General features: G+C 44.7%; 1 protein-coding gene across 1 annotated transcript in view; it reads right to left on the bottom strand.

Annotated features, from left to right (window-relative positions):
• Nucleotides 1–18,811, bottom strand: part of NME9 (NME/NM23 family member 9) — a 28,168-nt gene that overhangs the window by 6,430 nt on the left and 2,927 nt on the right. The window contains exons 3-6 of the mRNA XM_084846857.1: nt 13,882–13,939; nt 13,469–13,572; nt 7,723–7,794; nt 5,003–5,119 (exon numbers count right to left, since the gene is read on the bottom strand). Of these exons, the coding sequence (XP_084702983.1) occupies nt 5,003–5,119; nt 7,723–7,794; nt 13,469–13,572; nt 13,882–13,939 (351 nt within the window). The remainder of the gene's footprint in view (nt 1–5,002; nt 5,120–7,722; nt 7,795–13,468; nt 13,573–13,881; nt 13,940–18,811) is intronic.

Genomic DNA, 18,811 nt, shown 5'->3' with positions numbered 1-18,811 from the left:
ACGTCTATTTCTGCTTCATTGACTATGCTAAAGCCTTTGATTGTGTGGATCACAACAAACTGGCAAATTCTTAAAGTGATGGGAGTACCAGACCACCTTACCTGTCTCCTGAGAAACCTGTACGAGGGTCAAGAAGCAACAGTAAGAACCAGACATGGAACAACCGATTGGTTCAAAATTGGGAAAGGAGTACGACAAGGCTGCATATTGTCACCCTGCTTATTTAACTTATATGCAGAGTACATCATGAGAAATGCTGGGTTGCATGAATCAGAGGTCGGAATTAAGATTGCTGGGAGAATTATCAACAACCTCCGATATGCAGACGATACCACCCTAATGGCAGAAAGCGAAGAGGATCTCAAGAGCCTCTTGTTGAGGGTGAAAGAGGAGAGTGCAAAAGCTGGTTTGAAACTCAACATTAAAAAAACGAAGATCATGGCATCTGGCCCCATCACTTCCTGGCATATAGAAGGGGAAGAAATGGAAGCAGTGACAGATTTTACTTTCTTGGGCTCCAAGATCACCGCAGACGGTGACTGTAGCCATGAAATTAAAAGACGCTTGCTCCTTGGGAGGAAAGCTATGGCCAACCTAGACAGCACAGTAAGAAGCAGAGACATCACCTTGCCGACAAAGGTCCGTCTAATCAAAGCTATGGTTTTCCCAGTAGTAATGTATGGCTGTGAGAGCTGGACTATAAGGAAGGCTGAGCGCCGAAGAATTGATGCTTTCGAACTGTGGTGCTGGAGAAGACTCTTACGAGTCCCCTGGACTGCAAGGAGGTCAAATCAGTCCATCCTAAAGGAAATCAACCCTGAGTGCTCATTGGAAGGACAGATAATGAAGCTGAAGCTCCAATATTTTGGCCACCTAATGCGAAGAGAAAACTCCCTGGAAAAGACCCTGATGCTGGGAAAGACTGAAGGCAAAAGGAGAAGGGGACGGCAGAGGATGAGATGGCTAGATAGCATCACGGATGCAATGAATATGAACTTGAGCACGCTCCGGGAGAGAGCACAGGACAGGAAGGCCTGGCGTGCTATGGTCCATGGGGTCACGAAGAGTCGGACACGACTGAACGACTGAACAACAACAACAACATATTATGCCTGTGTTGTTTTGTTCATAAATATTAAGGAGCTGAAGAAGAAGCTGTGTGTTATTCTCACTATTTGTGGAAGATGCCCAGAGGAGGAGATGAGCCATACCACAAAATTCTCCACAGGTGAATGCCTGTGCCTACAGGGCCTTACATATCACGACCCAGACTATCAGCTGTGACTTGGACACTGACTTGAAGGTAGAGACACCAAATGAGTCAGTAGCATCACCCACAAAAAAACACCAAATCTGGGCCTTGAAACTGAGCACAAGTCCAGCATCCAGGGACCATCAGAATCCAAGATCCCCAAGCCAGGACCCCCAGGGACTGCAGCTCCTGCTCCAGACCAAACCAAGGAACTAACGTCTTTGCCACCAAGGGCCTCAAGAACTGTCCCTTTAAGGATTCCATTGTCTGGCAAGGAAACAAGGCCTGGGAGAGGTAACCAAGCTCAGGAACTATGCAAACTGTACATAGTGCCTGAGTTTGGCTACTTCTCCCAGGCCTTGTTCCCTTGTAAAGTCCCAGTTCATGCCTAGCATTGGTTAGAACAAGTCTTCTGTTCCTGGGACCCGTCCCGGGATCTGGAGGACTTGATTCTGACCACTCTTGCTTTCTGCTTCGTCTTCTCATCCTTCCAATAGATACACACTCCCTGCCTGTCATTTCCCTGCTTCGGCCATCTGCTTCAGACCACTGCCTGACCTCCTTCCTTCATTTCCACAGTGGTCTCATCCTTGCCAGGACTGGACAGTAGATTGCAGAAGGTTGTGAACTGCCCAGAGAGCTTTGGCTATTGGGCAGTATAGAAGTATAAGACATATGTACATACATATATAGTAACTTCCCCAAGCTAGCAGAACAGTAGCATTGCACAATGTGCCTAAGCAGAGATAATCATGGGACCAGAGTTGTTCCCCTGGCATGATTCACTCTCTGTGGAATTCCACATAGAAATTAGTAGCAAATACCTAAGGATATCAGCTTAATTTTTTTAAAGTGTGTAGATGTGGTGAAGATCCAGGACTGAACATTCAGCCTCATGATGTGTGATTGGACCCCACATTCAGCAAAGGTGTCTGGAAGAAGAGAGCATTTACTCCCACTGCAACCAACAGTGGCCAGGTCACTTAAAAAAAATACTGGATATCCTCAGCCTTCTTCCTGAAGGGTGAGGATTTGCCTGGGACATCATCTTCTGGCTCTAGGAAGGTAACCAAGGAGAACAGGATTTGTGAGGTTAGAATTTTTCACAGACTGTCAACTTGAGACTTATATTTAACCTGGCAAAAAGGGGACTGAGGGGGGATGTGATAGTGCTCTTCAAACACCTGAAGGACTGTCACATAGCAGAGGGCAAATATTTGTTCTTTGCTGCCCCAAAGGGTGGGACTAGATCTAATGGGCTGAAGTTCATGGAGGATAAATTTTGGTTGAGCATTAGGAGAAAGCTACTGATGGTAAGATAAGTTTAACAATGGAACCAGTTGCCAGGGTGGAGGGCTCTCCCTTGCTTGAAACCTTCAAGCAGGAGCTAGACAGCCATCTGTCAGAGATGGTCTAGATGTGGATAAAGTAGCACTTACAGGAACTCTGGGGGAAAGCGACCATGTTGTACTTGAGTTCTTGGTTCTAAGGGAAGCAAAAGCTGAGTGTAGTCAAACATGTACCCTGGATTTTAGGAAAGCTGATTTTCATAAACTCAGAACAATGATCAGTAAGGTCCCATGGCAAGTGACGCTAATGAGAAAAGGAGTCCAAGATGGGTGGGAGCTTTTAAAAAAGGAAATTCTCAAGGCGCAATTACAAACAATTCCAACAAGAAGAAAAGGTGGAAGACAACAGAAGAAGCCAATGTGGCTTCACAAAAAGCTTAGAGATGACCTGAAAACAAAAAAGGACACATATAGGAAGTGGAAAGAAGGCCAAGCAACAAAGGAAGAGTACAGGAAGGTAGCACAGAATTGCAGGGATGGCGTCAGGCAGGCTAAAGCTGAGAACGAGCTGAGGTTAGCGAGGGATGCTAAAAACAACAAAAAGGCTTTCTTTAGCTACGTGCATAGTAAAAGACGGAGGAAAGAAACGGTGGTTCAGCTATTAAATAAGGATGGCAAAATGATAACAGATGACAAAGAAAAGGCAGAGGTGCTCAATTCCTACTTTGGCTCAGTCTTCTCCCAAAAGAGGGTCTATGACCCCCCTGGCAAAGGTTAAGTACAGGCTGAAGGGGCAGGATTGCAGCTTGAGATCGATAGTCATATGGTCAAGGAACACCTAATTACTTTGAATGAGTTCTAATCTCCAGGGCCAGATGAACTGCATCCTAGAGTAATAAAGGAACTGGCAGAAGAGCTCTCAGAACCACTGTCTATTATCTTTGAGAAATCATGGAGGATGGGTGAAGTGCCAGCTGACTGGAGGAGGGCTAATGTTGTCCCTATCTTCAAAAAGGGTAAAAAGGAGGAACCTGGGAACTACAGACAAAGCAATCCATCTGTAAGCACCTTGAAAATAATGCAGTGATTACTTGAAGCCAACATGGATTTGTCAATAACAAATCCTGCCAGATGAATCTGATCTCATTTTTTGATCAAGTAACCTCCCTTGTGGACTGTGGGAATGCTGTAGACACTATATACCTCGACTTCAGCAAAGCTTCGACAAAGTGCCCCATGATATCCTGATGAGCAAACTAGCTCAAAGTGGGCTAGATGAAACAACGATCCGGTGGATCCACAGCTGGCTACAGAATTGGACTCTAAGAGTGCTTATCAATGGGATCTTCTCTGGGGAGAGGTAACAAGCGGGGTACCACAGGGCTCAGTCCTGGGCCCAGTGCTCTTCAACATTTTTATGAATGACTTGGAGGAGGAGGTGCAGGGAATGCTGATCAAATTTGCAGATGACACAAAATTGGGTGGGATAGCTAATACTTTGGAAGACAGAAACAAAATTCAAAGTGATCTTGATGGACTGAAGCGCTGGGCAGAAAACAGCAGAATGACATTTAATAGGGATAAATGCCAAGTTCTGCACCTAGGAAAAAGAAACCAGATGCAGTTACAAGATGGGGGATGCGTGGCTCAACAACACTACAGGCGAGAAGGATCTTGGAATTGTTGTAGATCACAAGCTGAATATGAGCCAACAATGTGATGTGGCTGCAAAAAAGGCAAATGCTATTTTGGGCTGCATTACAGAAGCATAGCTTCCAATTCCCGGGAAGTACTAGTTCCCCTCTACTCAGCACTGGTTAGGCCTCATCTGGAGTACTGTGTCCAGTTCTGGGCACCACACTTGAAGAAGGATGCGGACAAACTGGAGAGGGTCCAGAGGAGGGCAACAAAGATGATCAGGGGACTGGAAACAAAGCCCTATGAAGAGAGACTGAAAGAACTGGGCATGTTTAGCCTTGAAAAGAGAAGACTGAGGGGAGATAGGAGAGCGCTCTTCAAGTACTTGAAAGGTTGTCACAGAGAGGAAGGCCGGGATCTCTTCTTGATCATCCTAGAGTGCAGGACACGGAATAATGGGTTCAAGTTGCAGGAAGCTAGATTCCGGCTGAACATCAGGAGAAACTTCCTGACTGTTAGAGCAATATGACAATGGAACCAATGACCTAGGGAGGTGGTGGGCTCTCCCACACTGGAGGCATTCAAGATGAGGCTGGACAGCCATCTGTCAGGGATGCTCTGTCTTGGATTCCTGCATTGAGCAGGGGGTTGGACTCGATGGCCTTGTAGGCCCCTTCCAACCCTGCTATTCTATGATTCTATGTGGATTTCCTGCATCAAGCAGGGGGTTGGATTACATGGCTTATAAGGCCCCCTCCAGCTCTATGATTCTAATAACTCCACTTAAAAGGGATGGCAACTACATGGCAAGGGACTAGATTACCACCACTCTGTCTGCTCCATAATCCAAGACTTTTCTTTCTGCCTCTAGCTGCTTCAGAATGGTTTTTTGTAGCAATGGTGCATTTGCTCCTCTTACAACCGCTACTAGCTCTCCCCCCTGAAAGGAAATAGAAAACAATAACCGAGTTTAGACATATAATTTGGGTCAACATACAATACGGTATTATAGTTTGCAAACAATAATTTGTATTTTCAGCATGGGCTGGCTTCTATACAGACAAATCCTGTCTTATATTCACTTGAAGACAGAGAAGTATAGGACTGACAAGAATGGGAAGAGAGGATGGAAGCATGGAATGCCTCCCAGGTCGGGTTGCAATATTGAATGTTGAATTGATTAATCATGGAGGGATTAATCCTATGGCCGCTAGACAGTGGCTAGACGGCCATAGGATATCTGGTTTTCCAGGAACTGACCTCGGAGCCCGCGCTCCAAGGTCGGTTCCCAGAGAACTGACCTTCCCCCTCTACTGCGCTGCCCCGCAGGCAGCACAGAACAGCACCATGCTCCACACTCGCAAGAGGAGCATGGAGCAGCCAAAATGGGGCGTTCCAGGGGGTGTTCCGGGGCGGGGAGGGCAGGAATGCCTGTAGATGTACATTGGATGTGTTGTACAGCAGCTTCCTCCCCCCGCTCCGCCCTCCCGTGCCTAGACAGCCGCAATCGGCTGTCTAGCTGAAAATGCAGGTCAGGAGAAGCGCAGACGGAATGATCCCCTCCATGCTTCTCCTACTCTGCATTGGATAGGTGGTCACCTCCGAGTTCGGAGGCGGCCGCGATTGCGCCCTTAATCAATTAAACCATTTTAACTGACAAAAATGGCGTTCCAGTTAATCAGGCAGCAGATTTAAATGAATATTTTTAATACAAGCACTTGAAAAAACTGCAGATTGCAAATGCCATCTTAAAAGAGGCGTTTCCTCCTTTTCTCTCATATAGGAGGGAATGAATACATCTTAAGACAATGCCTGCTATGTCATGCATGCAACATCTAAAAACAAAGTATGTGTCTTCCTTTAAAAAATATTGTTTGCCCATATATAAATGTATGCAAATTTAATTGATAAACTGCCAAACATGTAATCAATTAAAAAGATTTAACTGGGATTATTATCCCCCCTGCCCCCCCAATTACAATCAAGTCGTTTGACTTTCATACCACTTGGCACCACTGACTGTTCTCTTGGAAGCAATCAGTGACACTTGGCCATATTTCCTTGACTTTCCAGGAACTACATCAACTGAGCAATGGCCTGCCAGAATTTCATGTGCAAATTGCAAGAGACAAACAATGGAAAGAAGGAACTTCTCAGGCTTTTCCTATTTGAGTGAATACATATGTCACACAATGCTCTATAAAGAAAATACAAGCTGTGTAGCAATAGGGTAACTTTCTATTTTCAGATCTAGACAGTGGGCCAAAAAAAGGGAAGAAAACAGGCCTTTAGTATTAATAATACTGGGATACCTTACAGGATCACTAAGTTACTGGGCCAATTTGGACAGTCAAACAAGCCACCATGGCTTGTTTTAATCCCTGGCATGTACAGGTGCGTGCCAGCTGCGATTTCCCTTATTAGCCGCCAAGAGCGGCATGGCTTCTTTGAGGGGGAAACCACCCTCAACAGGCCATAGGTAAATGCAACAGGCCATAGGTTATTGGAGGGTTGTTTCCCCCTTAAACAAGCCATGCTGCCTGGGTTTGGATGTCATTAACAAGCCATGTCTAGGTGGGTAATAAGGGGAATTGCAGCTGGCACATGCCAGGGATTAAAACAAGCTACCATGGCTTGTTTTGATCGTGTGAACCTGGCTGCTGTATATAAGTCACACTGGACAATCAGTTAAAATGCTGAGTTTTCATCATCATAAAGGATTATTTCTATGGCACCTATCAACTAATAAGCAACACACACTTTAAAATAATTATAAGACCCTGCCCAGAGACTAATAGTCTAATAGACACAATACAGTAAGGTAAAGTCAAGGTGTTAATTTTTTTTTTAAGGCAGTATTGTCCAATATTAAAGAATTGAGAAATATAGAAGAAAAAAGGAAAGGGATGAGTTTTCAGGAAATTTTAAAAGGAATTTAATGTATAACTACTCTGGATAGTATTTTTGATAACAGTATATTCTCTGACACACACACATTGAATTAGGTGAAACAGAAGTTGTTTGTGACGGTAATGTCTGAAAGGTTAAAAATACAATTTCCTTTGATAATATGCATCCCCAGCTGCCAGCAAATTCATTGAGACTAGCAACAAAAATTGCACTCTATTGCATGCAAATATTTGGGAACAGGAAAATGGCCTTTCATACGAATTTGAAAGCAGTCTTATTAGGAAAGTTAATACTCATCAGAATACTCTGTGTGTGTGGGGGGGGAGTTCAAAGAATCCAAGGTGCTTCTAGATGAGGCTTTTATTGTGCAATTGCACAGCCACATTCATGGAGTTTTATGGGAGATCCAGACAATATTGTCTCCCATTTGTAGACCTCCCATGTTTCCCCCCCACTTCTTCCATTTTATTTCTTACCAGGAAAAAAACATTAAGGAGGAGAAGTAGGAAAGGCTGTACCGTATCTACTGATCGTTAGCACTAGGAGCCCTCAGTCTGAAAGCATGCAGAGTCAAACATATTTGAAAGAAGTTTCAAATTTCAAAAGCGAAGCCAGCCTTTTGCACCAACTTACAGCATAAAAGAGAAATGTTGGCTCACATTTCCCACGATATGTCTCTAGGACATCAATTGAATCTACTTCAGCCTAAATGCAAAGTAAACAACAAGACTATTTAGTAAAAGCAAATGTTCACAACTACATGAACACCTTTTGAGCAGGACAGAGTGTTTCATACCAACTGTTTTTCATGTTTCAGAACCTCTGTCCCTTTAATGGTTACTTTCAATCGTTTGTAAGATACACATAGATGCTGCCCTTATTTACACTACAGACAAACTGGATCACCAACTGTGGATTTTGGATTCTTTTCATCATGGACCATGTGTCTTGGAAGATACCATATTTAGCCACCATCACAGAAAGCTTATTTTCTACACCTAAAGAAGGAATTTGCATTCTAACGGTTCTATTCCCACCCCCACCCCCCAATCACTAAGTAATATTATAGAATTTAGCTTCTATTGCCTTTTTTACCTAGTGCACCACCTAAAATTAATCTCTGGCTTTACTAATATAAAGACTGTCATGTTTCTCTTGACTTCTGCTTTCTGCTTACCCTGGAACCTGTGTGTTTCACCCAGGGCAAGAGGCAGATCTGAGTTATAGCCAGCTTTTATATTTTCAAAAGTGGGGGTCAGCCATTGCTTTTTTGTCCCAGGACACTAGATGTAATCAGATGCCTGCAATACATATTGGTGACTAAGGGCGCAATACTATCCGGATGCCTGTCAGCCTCTAAATCTGGAGGCTGATGGGCATCCTGTGCAGAGTGGGAGCTTCTCCTGATCTGCATTTTTGCTAGACGGACGTTTTTGCCCACTGAGCTAGGACTCTGGGGAGGGGAGGCGGCTGGGGATAGCTTGTATCCCTGCTTCCCCAGTCTCCTCCCCTCCCTGCTCACAGAACCACCCCCTTTCCCTCCTCTCCAAGGTGACATCTACAAGGTCGGAGAGGCAGCTGGCGCAATTCTCTCTGCGCTGGCTATGAGGGGGAGAGGGTGGGGAGCTCAGACTCTTGGGCCAGAGGGCAGAGTGCTGTCTCTGACCTCAGATCCAGGAATCTGAACTACCTGTCTAGGGGCCATAGGATTACTCTCTAATTCACTCAGGCTGCAATCCTATACCTGGCATGTCTGAGCAGACTTGCATAGGATTGCACTGTCAGTCTTTAATCTTCATTTTCAGACTGGGTCTAAACTGCAGACCTCATGGCTACAACATCTGGCCTCATTTTTTTAACTTTTCTGTTCTTCCCCATCCCATTTTTTTTGTATCACCTAACCTGATTAAGAGTTCTGTGAACATTAAAGCTTGCACAATATTTTGTGGCATTTGGTTGGTCCTAATAAAGGTGTGGCACAACTGTGGATTTTTGGATTACTAATTATCAATTATTTCCCCTTTCCAGAGACCCTTGGGAATTGTTCTGTGAGGTGGTGTTAGGGAACTCTAACAGAGATTATAACCACATGTGTAATGAGTGACCTCCATTGCCACGTCCGTTGCCCATAAAACATCTCCATCCATGACATGATCCTGGATGAGGGTGTGGACCTGGCATATATTATGGAGACCTGGCTAGACAAGGCCACTGCTCCTACTCTTGCGGCCATTTGCCCAGCTGGATTTTTGTATGTGCAGCAGCTGAGGGCTGGGGGTCAGGGAGAGGCTGTTATCTACTGGGAGTCCGTGGTCCTCACCGGACTCCCTCTCCGGGAGACCAGGGTTGCTAATTGCATGTACTGGAGGTTGGGCCCGAAGGGCACTCTGGGGATTCTGCTCATATACTGTCCACCCTGCTGCACAAGAGACTCCCTGGCCGAGGTGCTTGAGGTGGTCTCTGATGTGCATGTGCAGTCCCCTAACTCGTTGGTACTGGGGGACTTCAGTGTACATTTGGAAGCCATCCTCATGGGGGCACTTCGGGACTTCATGGAGACCATGGCTTCCTGGGAGCTGCACCCTATTCCAACTGGGCCTACCCATGTAGCCGGTCATGTGTCAGACCTTGTGTTTGTTTCCAGAGAGGCAGGGAGTGATCTGGAAATTGGGGGTATATCCAGCCCCCCCTTGTCAGATCACTACCTTAAGATAGTCCACCCCAGTCGTCTTATGAATCCAAATGGATTCCTGACTGCGCTTGGGGATTCTTTGGAGCACACCAACGGCTGCTTGGTTGAGACCTTGGTGGATGGCTGGAATGCTGCAATCACTGGGGCATTAGACCGGGTGATTCTGAAACGCCTACTCCCCCTGAACAGAGCTCAGACTGCACCATGGTTCACCACATGGTTGCAAGCTCTGAAGCCGGAGGTGAGACGGCTAGAGCGCCGGTGGCAGAAATCTTGCTCCAAAGATTATCAGACATGGGTTAGAGCTGTAGCTTCAGACTACCACATGGTGATAGCAGCAGCAAAAAATAATTTTTATGCTGCTTCTACTGCACCTGCAGAGTGCTACCCCAGGATGCTGTTCCAAGTGGTCCGGAACCTGGTCGGTCCAGTTGTTCTGGAACCAGTGGAGCATTCTAAGGCCTCCTGTGATGAGTTTGCAAAGCACTTTGCAGATAAAATTGACCGGATCAGGAGTGCTACTCCATGTGCTGTGGATACAGTTAGTGGACAAGGGGCGGCCAGTGGCAGACTGGTTGTGTGGGATCGGTTCCAGCTTCTTCCTCCTGAGGAAGTGGACAAGGTGCTTTCATCTTTAGGGCTGACCACCCGCTTACTTGATCCTTGCCCATCTTGGCTCATTATGAGCTGCAGGGAGAGACTCAGGGAGGGGATCAAGGTGGTGATGAATGCCTCCTTGAGGAGGGAGTGATGCTATCAGCCCTCAAGGAGGCAGTGATAAGACCACTGTTAAAGATGCCCTCCTTGGATCCCCAAGACTTGAACAACTTTTGCCCGTTCTTGAATCTGCCGTTTTTGGGCAAGGTGATTGAGTGGGTGGTAGCATTGCAGTTGCAGGCACACTTGGAAGAAGCCAATTATCTGGATCCATTTCAATCAGGCTTCAGGCCTGGGCATAGGACAGAAATGGCCTTGGTCGCCTTGGTGGATGATATGAGGAGGGCTTTGGATAGGGGCAAATGCGCCTTCCTTGTTCTCCTTGATCTCTCAGCAGCTTTTGATACCATCGACCACGGTATCCTCCTGGATCGCCTGGAGGGGTTGGGCATAGGGGACCCTTTATTACGGTGGTTCCATTCCTTCCTCTCTGGCAGAAGGTACCAAAGGGTAGCTCTGGGGGAGGAGAATTCAGAACCTTGGCTGCTCACTTGCGGGGTGTCACAGTGTTCTATTCTCTCCCCAATGTTATTTAACATCTATATGAAGCCACTGGGGACTATCATCATGAGGTTTGGGGTGCAGTGTCACCAATATGCAGATGACACGCAACTCTGCCTCTCATTTAAATCCTCACCAAGGGAGGATGTAGAAACCCTGTCCAAGTGTCTGGAGTCAGTGAGTGGCTGGATGGGAAGGACTAAGCTGAAACTGAACCCTGGCAAAACCAAAGTACTTCTGGTGGGAGACAAGGGGAGTTTGGGGGAGGTTGATCTGGTGTTTAATGGGGTGTGGCTGTCCCTGAAGGACCAGGTCCACAGCCCTGGGGGTCATTTTAGACTCCCAGCTGTCCATGGAGGCTCAGGTATTGGCTGTGAGCCGGGCAGCACTGTACCAACTCCATCTGATACATTATTCATGTGTTCATTGTTGTTATTTAAATCCTTGCATGGGGATTTGCTAGCATTGCTTTTACAGTTCACAGAGCAAGAATTCTTAGCATTACTTGGCAACTTCTGATGAAGATTTACGAAACGGATACATTACTGGATGCCTGTCTAGTTATGCAACCCCTGAGCTATGGGCTTGTTGTACTTTGTTACTCAGACTGAATATAATTGAATTTACCTTTGTCCATAGATTTATTGTTTATTCTTTTTTAGCCTTGGTACACTGAATCCCCATCACAAATGTGATATGGTTTTTGTTTATATATGCAGGGTACGTTATTCATCCATTACATAATATAATATATATTTACCGAAATCATATATACAACAACTGTGTGCCTTACAACATTTTTGGTTGTTGTTTCCTGGATATGTCTATATGAAATCTATGCATATACAACTGTTCACATGTAGGTCTCTCTCTGTATGATGGGGAACCCTGAAAAAGGATTACTAGTTATGTAAAAGGGATTTTCAAACAAATGCCCTCATGTTTAGGCTCCGTCTCGCATGACTGTTGAATGTGCTGCCACTGGGGCTGTGGCCATCAGGCATGGCAGCAACACTGGGCCTGGTTTGCAGGTGCCCCCCCACTAATCCCCACACATGCATGAGAGGGTTGTTTGAGCACCTATTAAGGAAGTTCTACCTGTGTACAATTGTATGCATGTAGGGCTGGTTTGCATGACATGACAGTCCACTGTGAGTTAATTAACCCTTGAGGAGCTGCAGTGCATGCCGGCCGCCATTTTGAATATGCAACCCCCAATCAGGGAGTTGTTGTGTTGTCTGAATCTGGCTATTGCCGGTTATGTGAGGGTTAAATAACCCTAGCATAAACCTACAAGAAAGCCATGACAACCCTACAAGGGAAAGCCATGACAATTAGCATGCTATGCAACCAATCTACGTTTTTAGTGAAGATGTGACCTCAATGGCATTTATACCTGCCAGAAACATGCCCAAATTGATTACCAGGCTCACAGCTGGTCATAAAAACATGAGTACGAAAGCACGGATTATGCTTAATGCAATGACCAAAGCTAGCTTTCTGCCTTATGTTGTAAGAGGATGGTGGTCATAGGGGAGAGGTTAGGACCCAGATGATACTGCATCTGGCCCTCCAGCCTTTCTTGCCAATCAATGAAAGTAGTTTGTAGAGGGGAAGAAGGCACCTCTTATATTCTACCTCCCCACAAGCCCCTTGTAGGGATTTTTGCAAAAGTTGGTCAGCAAATCCAGTAATGTACCACCTTCTGCCCCTTCCCCCTCTTTTTGGTCCTTTGGCACCCATTTTAAGGCAATACCGTGTGTGTCTTGAACCAGGACTTCTAGCAGCCAGTCTTCAGTACCTTACCTCCTGAGTCACCAGCATTCTAGTTTCTCAGAAGGTCGCGCACACAATGGGCTTCTCCACAGGAGCGATTTATTGCACGCTCGTGATTGGCCACTTATGGAAGTTTGCAGGTCCTTTATACGACATCATCAACCACCAGGACATCTTCCCTGCCTTCCCCCAGTAATCTCGCTTTAAAAAGATCAGAGATAATGCACTATTTAAAATTATTGTGGGATATCGCATGATATCCCCAGTGTGTAAAGAAGTCGGCATTGCGCTATAATACAGCAACTGGATGGTGCTGTTTCATTGAACCTTATGGAGCATTGCCAAGAGGGGATGTTTTCAGTGACACATCATGTGGTTGCCATTGGTTGCTGTCTAAAGCAGCTCATAGTGAACGCGGAAAGACTCCAGAAGAAGAAAGTCTGGTGAGGGTGTGGGTTTTTTCCTTAACGTAGAGATGCCCTAGGTCTTATGACTCAAGGATGCCGTCTAGCCTGTAGTTCCAGTCTGAAAAGAGTCAGCTGACTACCACAACCATCCCGCAACCTTAATGCCATCAGGTTGCAGCCTTATTTACCCCGCTAAAGCAAATGGAACTACATATTATATTTCTTTGCTTCCTAAGGGATTGACTTTTTGCCAGCTATTCTTTGTACATTTGAAGCTATCTCTTACCACAGCAAAATGCAGGAGGTCATCGCCAAGTTCATTTCTTATTTTCCTGAACAGGTTTACCACTGCTTTACATGGTCCACACCAGCCTTGATAAACATCTACCACTGAAAAGAAATTGAGCTGTCTCAGCTGAACACTGATATATCAGAAGAACATACAGAGTTTAATCAAGCCCATACAAATTAAATCAATTAATTACCTCTCTTCTCTCATGTGATTGACAATTGCCCTATGAATTCTCCCTTGTTAAAGGAGAATCTCCTATAGATAATAATCTCACTGAAACAGAAAGAACAAAAGGAAATTGCATGTCGGCACCATATCCTATTCTAAGTTGTCCTATAAAAAATGTATATATTTCTGAACAGCAATGGGGGCAGTGCTCTGTGTTGCATTTGCAGCAAATATCTTACCAATCAGTCCTTTGGAACCCAGCATCTCTTCCCAAAGTTCCTGATTACTGACAACCATCTGTATTTAAATGAAAGAATATCACTGAGAAACCTTTCAATAAAGCAGAATAGCCATTTTGAGTAGCTACCTGAAAAGAGATTTGGTGAGTCAATAAGGGAATAACTCAAATTTTTGCATTAGAAGAACTTCTAGGAGATCAAAGTCACAATTCAGTTCCATTAAAAGGTTTCCTTTGTACAAAACCATAATTTGGCTGGAAGTAAAATAAAAGACAGTGAATGGAAATAACATGATACATAACAAAAATGTTTATGAACTACTTTCTCACCCACTTGAGAGAACTATATAGAGAACTATATTATGAACTATTCCAGCTGCCAATAGACAGGCTGCTACAGAGAATCTACTGAAATAAATGTATTGAATCCTGGAGACCAGATCTTGTTTCTTTCCTGAAGAGAGAGAAAAAGGACAAGTTTTATTGTTAACCAATTGATTAACAGGATGGATTCTAGAGTTATATCCAGAGTTACGTTGTTTCAAAAAACAAAATAAAACAGAAGTTCTCAAACTGTGGTCCGCAGACCATTCAGGTACTCCATGGAAAAGTTATCAAGCACTGTTCTTCCAAGAAGCAGAATGAAAGCTGAACCTGACCTGAGCCTAAAGATGGCAAACATTACACTGGGCTTCATAGAAGTTTGCTCACAAAAACAGGCAAAATCCAGTGCATTAGGAAGACAAGATTATACTGTGCGGTTCCACAGGGCTCTATTTTATCCCCCATGCTGTTCAAAATCTACATGAAACTGCTGGGGGAGGTTATTTAGATGTGGGCTGTCAAATATGCAGATGACATCCATCTCTCTCTCTCCCCCCCCCCCCTTTTCATCAAATACAGGTGAGGCAGTGGGTGTTCTGAATCTGTGTCTGGGTACAGTAATGGACTGGATGAAGGCCAGTAAACTGTCTGAAACTCAATGCAGACAAGACAAATGGACTGTTAGTGTGTGTCTGGACAGCTGAGTGGTGTCCAACCTGTTCCGGAGGGAGTTCACTCCCCCTAAAAGTTCAGGTTCCTAGTTTGGGGGTATTCTTGTATCCATCACTGTTACTGGAGGTACAGGTGGCCTCAGTGGCACGGAGCCACACTCTGGTAACCTCTCATTTGGATTACTGCCATGCATTATACTTGGGGCTGCCCTTGAAAGCCCAGAAACTTCAGCTGCTTCAAAATTGGACAGCAAGATTGTTCATAGGGCCTGGCCAATATGATAATATTACACCAGTGTTTTGTGATCTGCACTGGCTTCCAGTCCATTTCTGGGCCCAATTCAACGTGTTACTATGAACATTTAAAGCCCTAAATGGCTTGAGACCAGGTTACCTGAAGGTTTGTCTCCTCCCATATATACCTGCCTGTACCTTCAGAGACCCTTCTCTGGGTCCCACCAACAAATGAGGAGAGGTAGGTGGCTACTAAGGAGAAGGCCTTCTCAGTGGTGGTATCTTAGTTGTGAAATGTCCTCCCCAGAAAGGCTTGATGTCTTTTTGTGTGGCTACTGGCTTTGGTTTTTACTCTAGTTTTATTCTGTTTTAAACATTTTAATGCCTTTATATTATATAATTGTATGATAGATCCCAACAAAGTAAATTCAACAGGGATTTTAGCAATACATCAGGATATTCTGGATGGTGCCTCAAGAATAAGCTGGGAGCTATCTTTCTGTTTGTGCAAGGGAGCCTCATAGGCAAGACAGCATACATCCTGCAATTCTGTTATTGCTCTAAGTGTGCATGATGTGGGGAAGAGAAATATATCCCATGCCATGCACACTATCATCTGAATTATGGTATCCCTGTGTGCGGTTTATGTACTGGTGGTGTTGTGCTGCGATTGAGTGTTGAGTTGCATCAACCTTCCCCAACTGGTGTCCTCTGTGTTGAACTACAACTCCCAGCATCCCCTAGCCAACTCATCTGAAGGACGCTAGGATGGGGAAGGTTGAGTTATACCATAACCTATGTTCTGTCAAGGCAATTTGGGAGGGGTGGTCACTGATGTAATCCCTCCCCCCCATTAAACTAAATGGGGGGGGGAACATCTTGCACCACTGAGTGGTGGAGTATAGGATATGGAGTAAATATGCTCCTCCCCTGCGCTTCCAACGTCCCACCCACAACTGCACACTCTTTGGCCATTTCACTGAGGTACCTTTGTGGAACAGCTCCACCGTTGGAGTGTCCCATCAGTGCATCTGGGCAGTTCCACCCGTACATGTTTCATGCCAGCAGCATAACTCAAATTCCACTGCCATAGTCAGGCCTCTACCAAATCCTATAGCCCCGCAGACAATGGAAGTTGACACGTTACTGTATGTTTAAATATTCACATTTTGGTGTATGGAGGCCTACTTATAAGACATGTAAAGCTGCAGTCCTATTCAAACATACGTGGGAATAAGAAAAACATGTCTTACTTCTAAGAAAAACATGGATAGAATCACACTACACAGCTATAGTCTGGCTCTGAGTGTGAGACCTCAAAACACATCACTAGCAGAATATTGCACTTTATTTACAGAATAGCACCCTTTAAGGTCAACCTTTAAGTAGCTGGCTCAGAGTCACATAGGAGTAGTGCCAATGAAAACAATAGGTCTACTCTGATGTAGGTAGCTAGCAGGATTGAAATAATAACCAATTGCTTTTTCTGGCCACTTGATGGCAGGATTTATAGAGATTATATCCCTTATAAAATCATTTCAAAATAAAGAAATCACAAATATATTCCCATAGGTTCTCATTTAAAGATCTCCAGAGAGGTAGCTAAGTTATTTTGTTGCAGCAAAAACAACAAAAGGTCCTGTGGCACCTTAAAAACTAACACATTTATTATAGCATAAGCTTTTGTGGATCACAGTGTATCTGATGAAGTGGACTGTAGTCCACAAAAGTTTATGCCATAACAAATGTGTTAGTCTTTCAGCTGGCACAAGACTCTTTGTTGTTATTTAAAGATGCTTCTTTAATCATGCTCTGTCAATAAAATATGTACTAAATATTAACGTCCACATAGTAATATGTCCAAAGAACCACTGAGATTATACATGTTGACATCCACACACGAGATTACTAAAGCACATCAGTATGTTTCAATTACGGTGCAGTGTCTTAAGTGCACTCAGGATACAAAATCATGCATTTCTGGCTACCAGCTGCATGTTGCAGGTATAAGCTGTATGCAAATGGCAGCTTGCAAATCATCCAAGAAGCAATCTCTCATGCAGCCCAGCTGAAACAACTAAGAACCACTGGATGGTAAAAGACCCATCAAATGTGGGATATTAATCAAACATATATTTCCAAAACAAAATTGCCACACGGGCTGGACTGATCCAATAATCATTGGCATTATCGTCACAGGCCCTCTACTCAGGGTCAGCATTAGGGTTTTGTATTGCTAAGTACGTGCTGAGGCTCACACCCCTGCAGTAGGGCTTGCTACTAGCACTCAGGGACGTCTGTCCATGCTGCTGCTCCTTGCTGCTGTTACTGGGGCACTTCTTTACAGAGGGCTCCTAGCACTGTCAATTGGAAAGCATCGTTCAGCTATTCTGTGTTTTTCTCCTTAATGGATTTTCTGTGTTAAGAAAAAAGACAGAAGAAGCATGGGAGGGTTATGAGCGGAAGACGGCGCAGTCTGAACCCTGCATAAAGTTCTGTGAACGAGGCTGGGTGATGGCACCACTATTTCCTCCAAGCATATCACAAGAGAGGTCAGGAGATGGAGCAGCAACTTCCATATGCTTTGAGCTCTCCTTCTGGGTGGGTGTGAGGATTGGACCCAGAAGGAGAGAACAAGCAAATGGACAGTGGTAACTGTGATGAGGAGGATGCGGGCCCACTCAGAGAGCGGCCACCACTAAAGGTACCTTGTCCAAGGGCCTCTGGAAACCTAGAGCTGTCACTGCATCCCTTTCAAATGTAAACACAACCTCTTGGGCAACTTTATCCTCACGAAGACCTAGGATAAAAGCTAGAATGCATGATGTGCATTTCTATTTGGGCCAATACCGAGTACTGACACAGACACACTTCTTCCTTTGTGTCTCCCACATAAGTTGGAGTGCCAACACAGCTGGTGTGAAAGGACAACTTCTCCCTATCATCCTAGGTCTTTATAAAGAAAAAATTGACTGAGAGGTTGGGCTTAGAATTGAAGGACTAAATCTGGCTAAATGAAACCAGGGATGGCGAACATGTGGCCCTCCAGATGTTGTTGGACTGGAACACCCATCATCCCTCACCCTTTATTATTCTGGCTAGGGCTGATGGGAGCTGCAGTCCAACAACATCTGGAGGGCCACACATTCCTAGTCCTGAACTAAGCTGTCCCTTTTAGAAGGATATTTCATTACTATTTGAAGATAGGGTGGCCAGATGCAGAGGAGTGAAGATCCTGCACCTGTAATGGTGGTGTAGAAGTGAGAATTTCAGCAGGTGTATCTTGTCAGGCACCCTACACCTGCTGAAATTCCATCCTCTACACAACTATTCAGGGTGCAGGAACCCTGCACTCTTCTACATCTGGCCACCCTATTTTTGAAGATAAATGAGAAGATACAAGTTGAGTGGTAGCCCATTCTAATTATCATTCAGCTCAACATTTGGTCTTTTGTTCTTATTATATCTTATTCTGCTGAATATAACACTATGGCAATAATTTCTTCCAAGAAAGCTGCACTGTAGTGATTAGTTTAATTCAGTTCTTACATTTTCTTTCTAAGGGGGAAAATGTATTGCTGGCTGTTGCCTTGGTAAATCCATTTAGAACTTGATTGCTTTCTATTTTAGAACTACTGCTTTGTATGATGTTTCACTGACAGAATACAATGCAATACTGTGCCAAACCCACCCCCTCCATCC

The sequence above is a fragment of the Heloderma suspectum genome, chromosome 3 (genome assembly GCF_057233095.1).
Source record: "Heloderma suspectum isolate Gila_16-S chromosome 3, 16-S_ref, whole genome shotgun sequence".
Taxonomy (NCBI): Eukaryota; Metazoa; Chordata; class Lepidosauria; order Squamata; family Helodermatidae; genus Heloderma; species Heloderma suspectum.
This window is presented reverse-complemented; position numbering and strand designations above follow the sequence as displayed.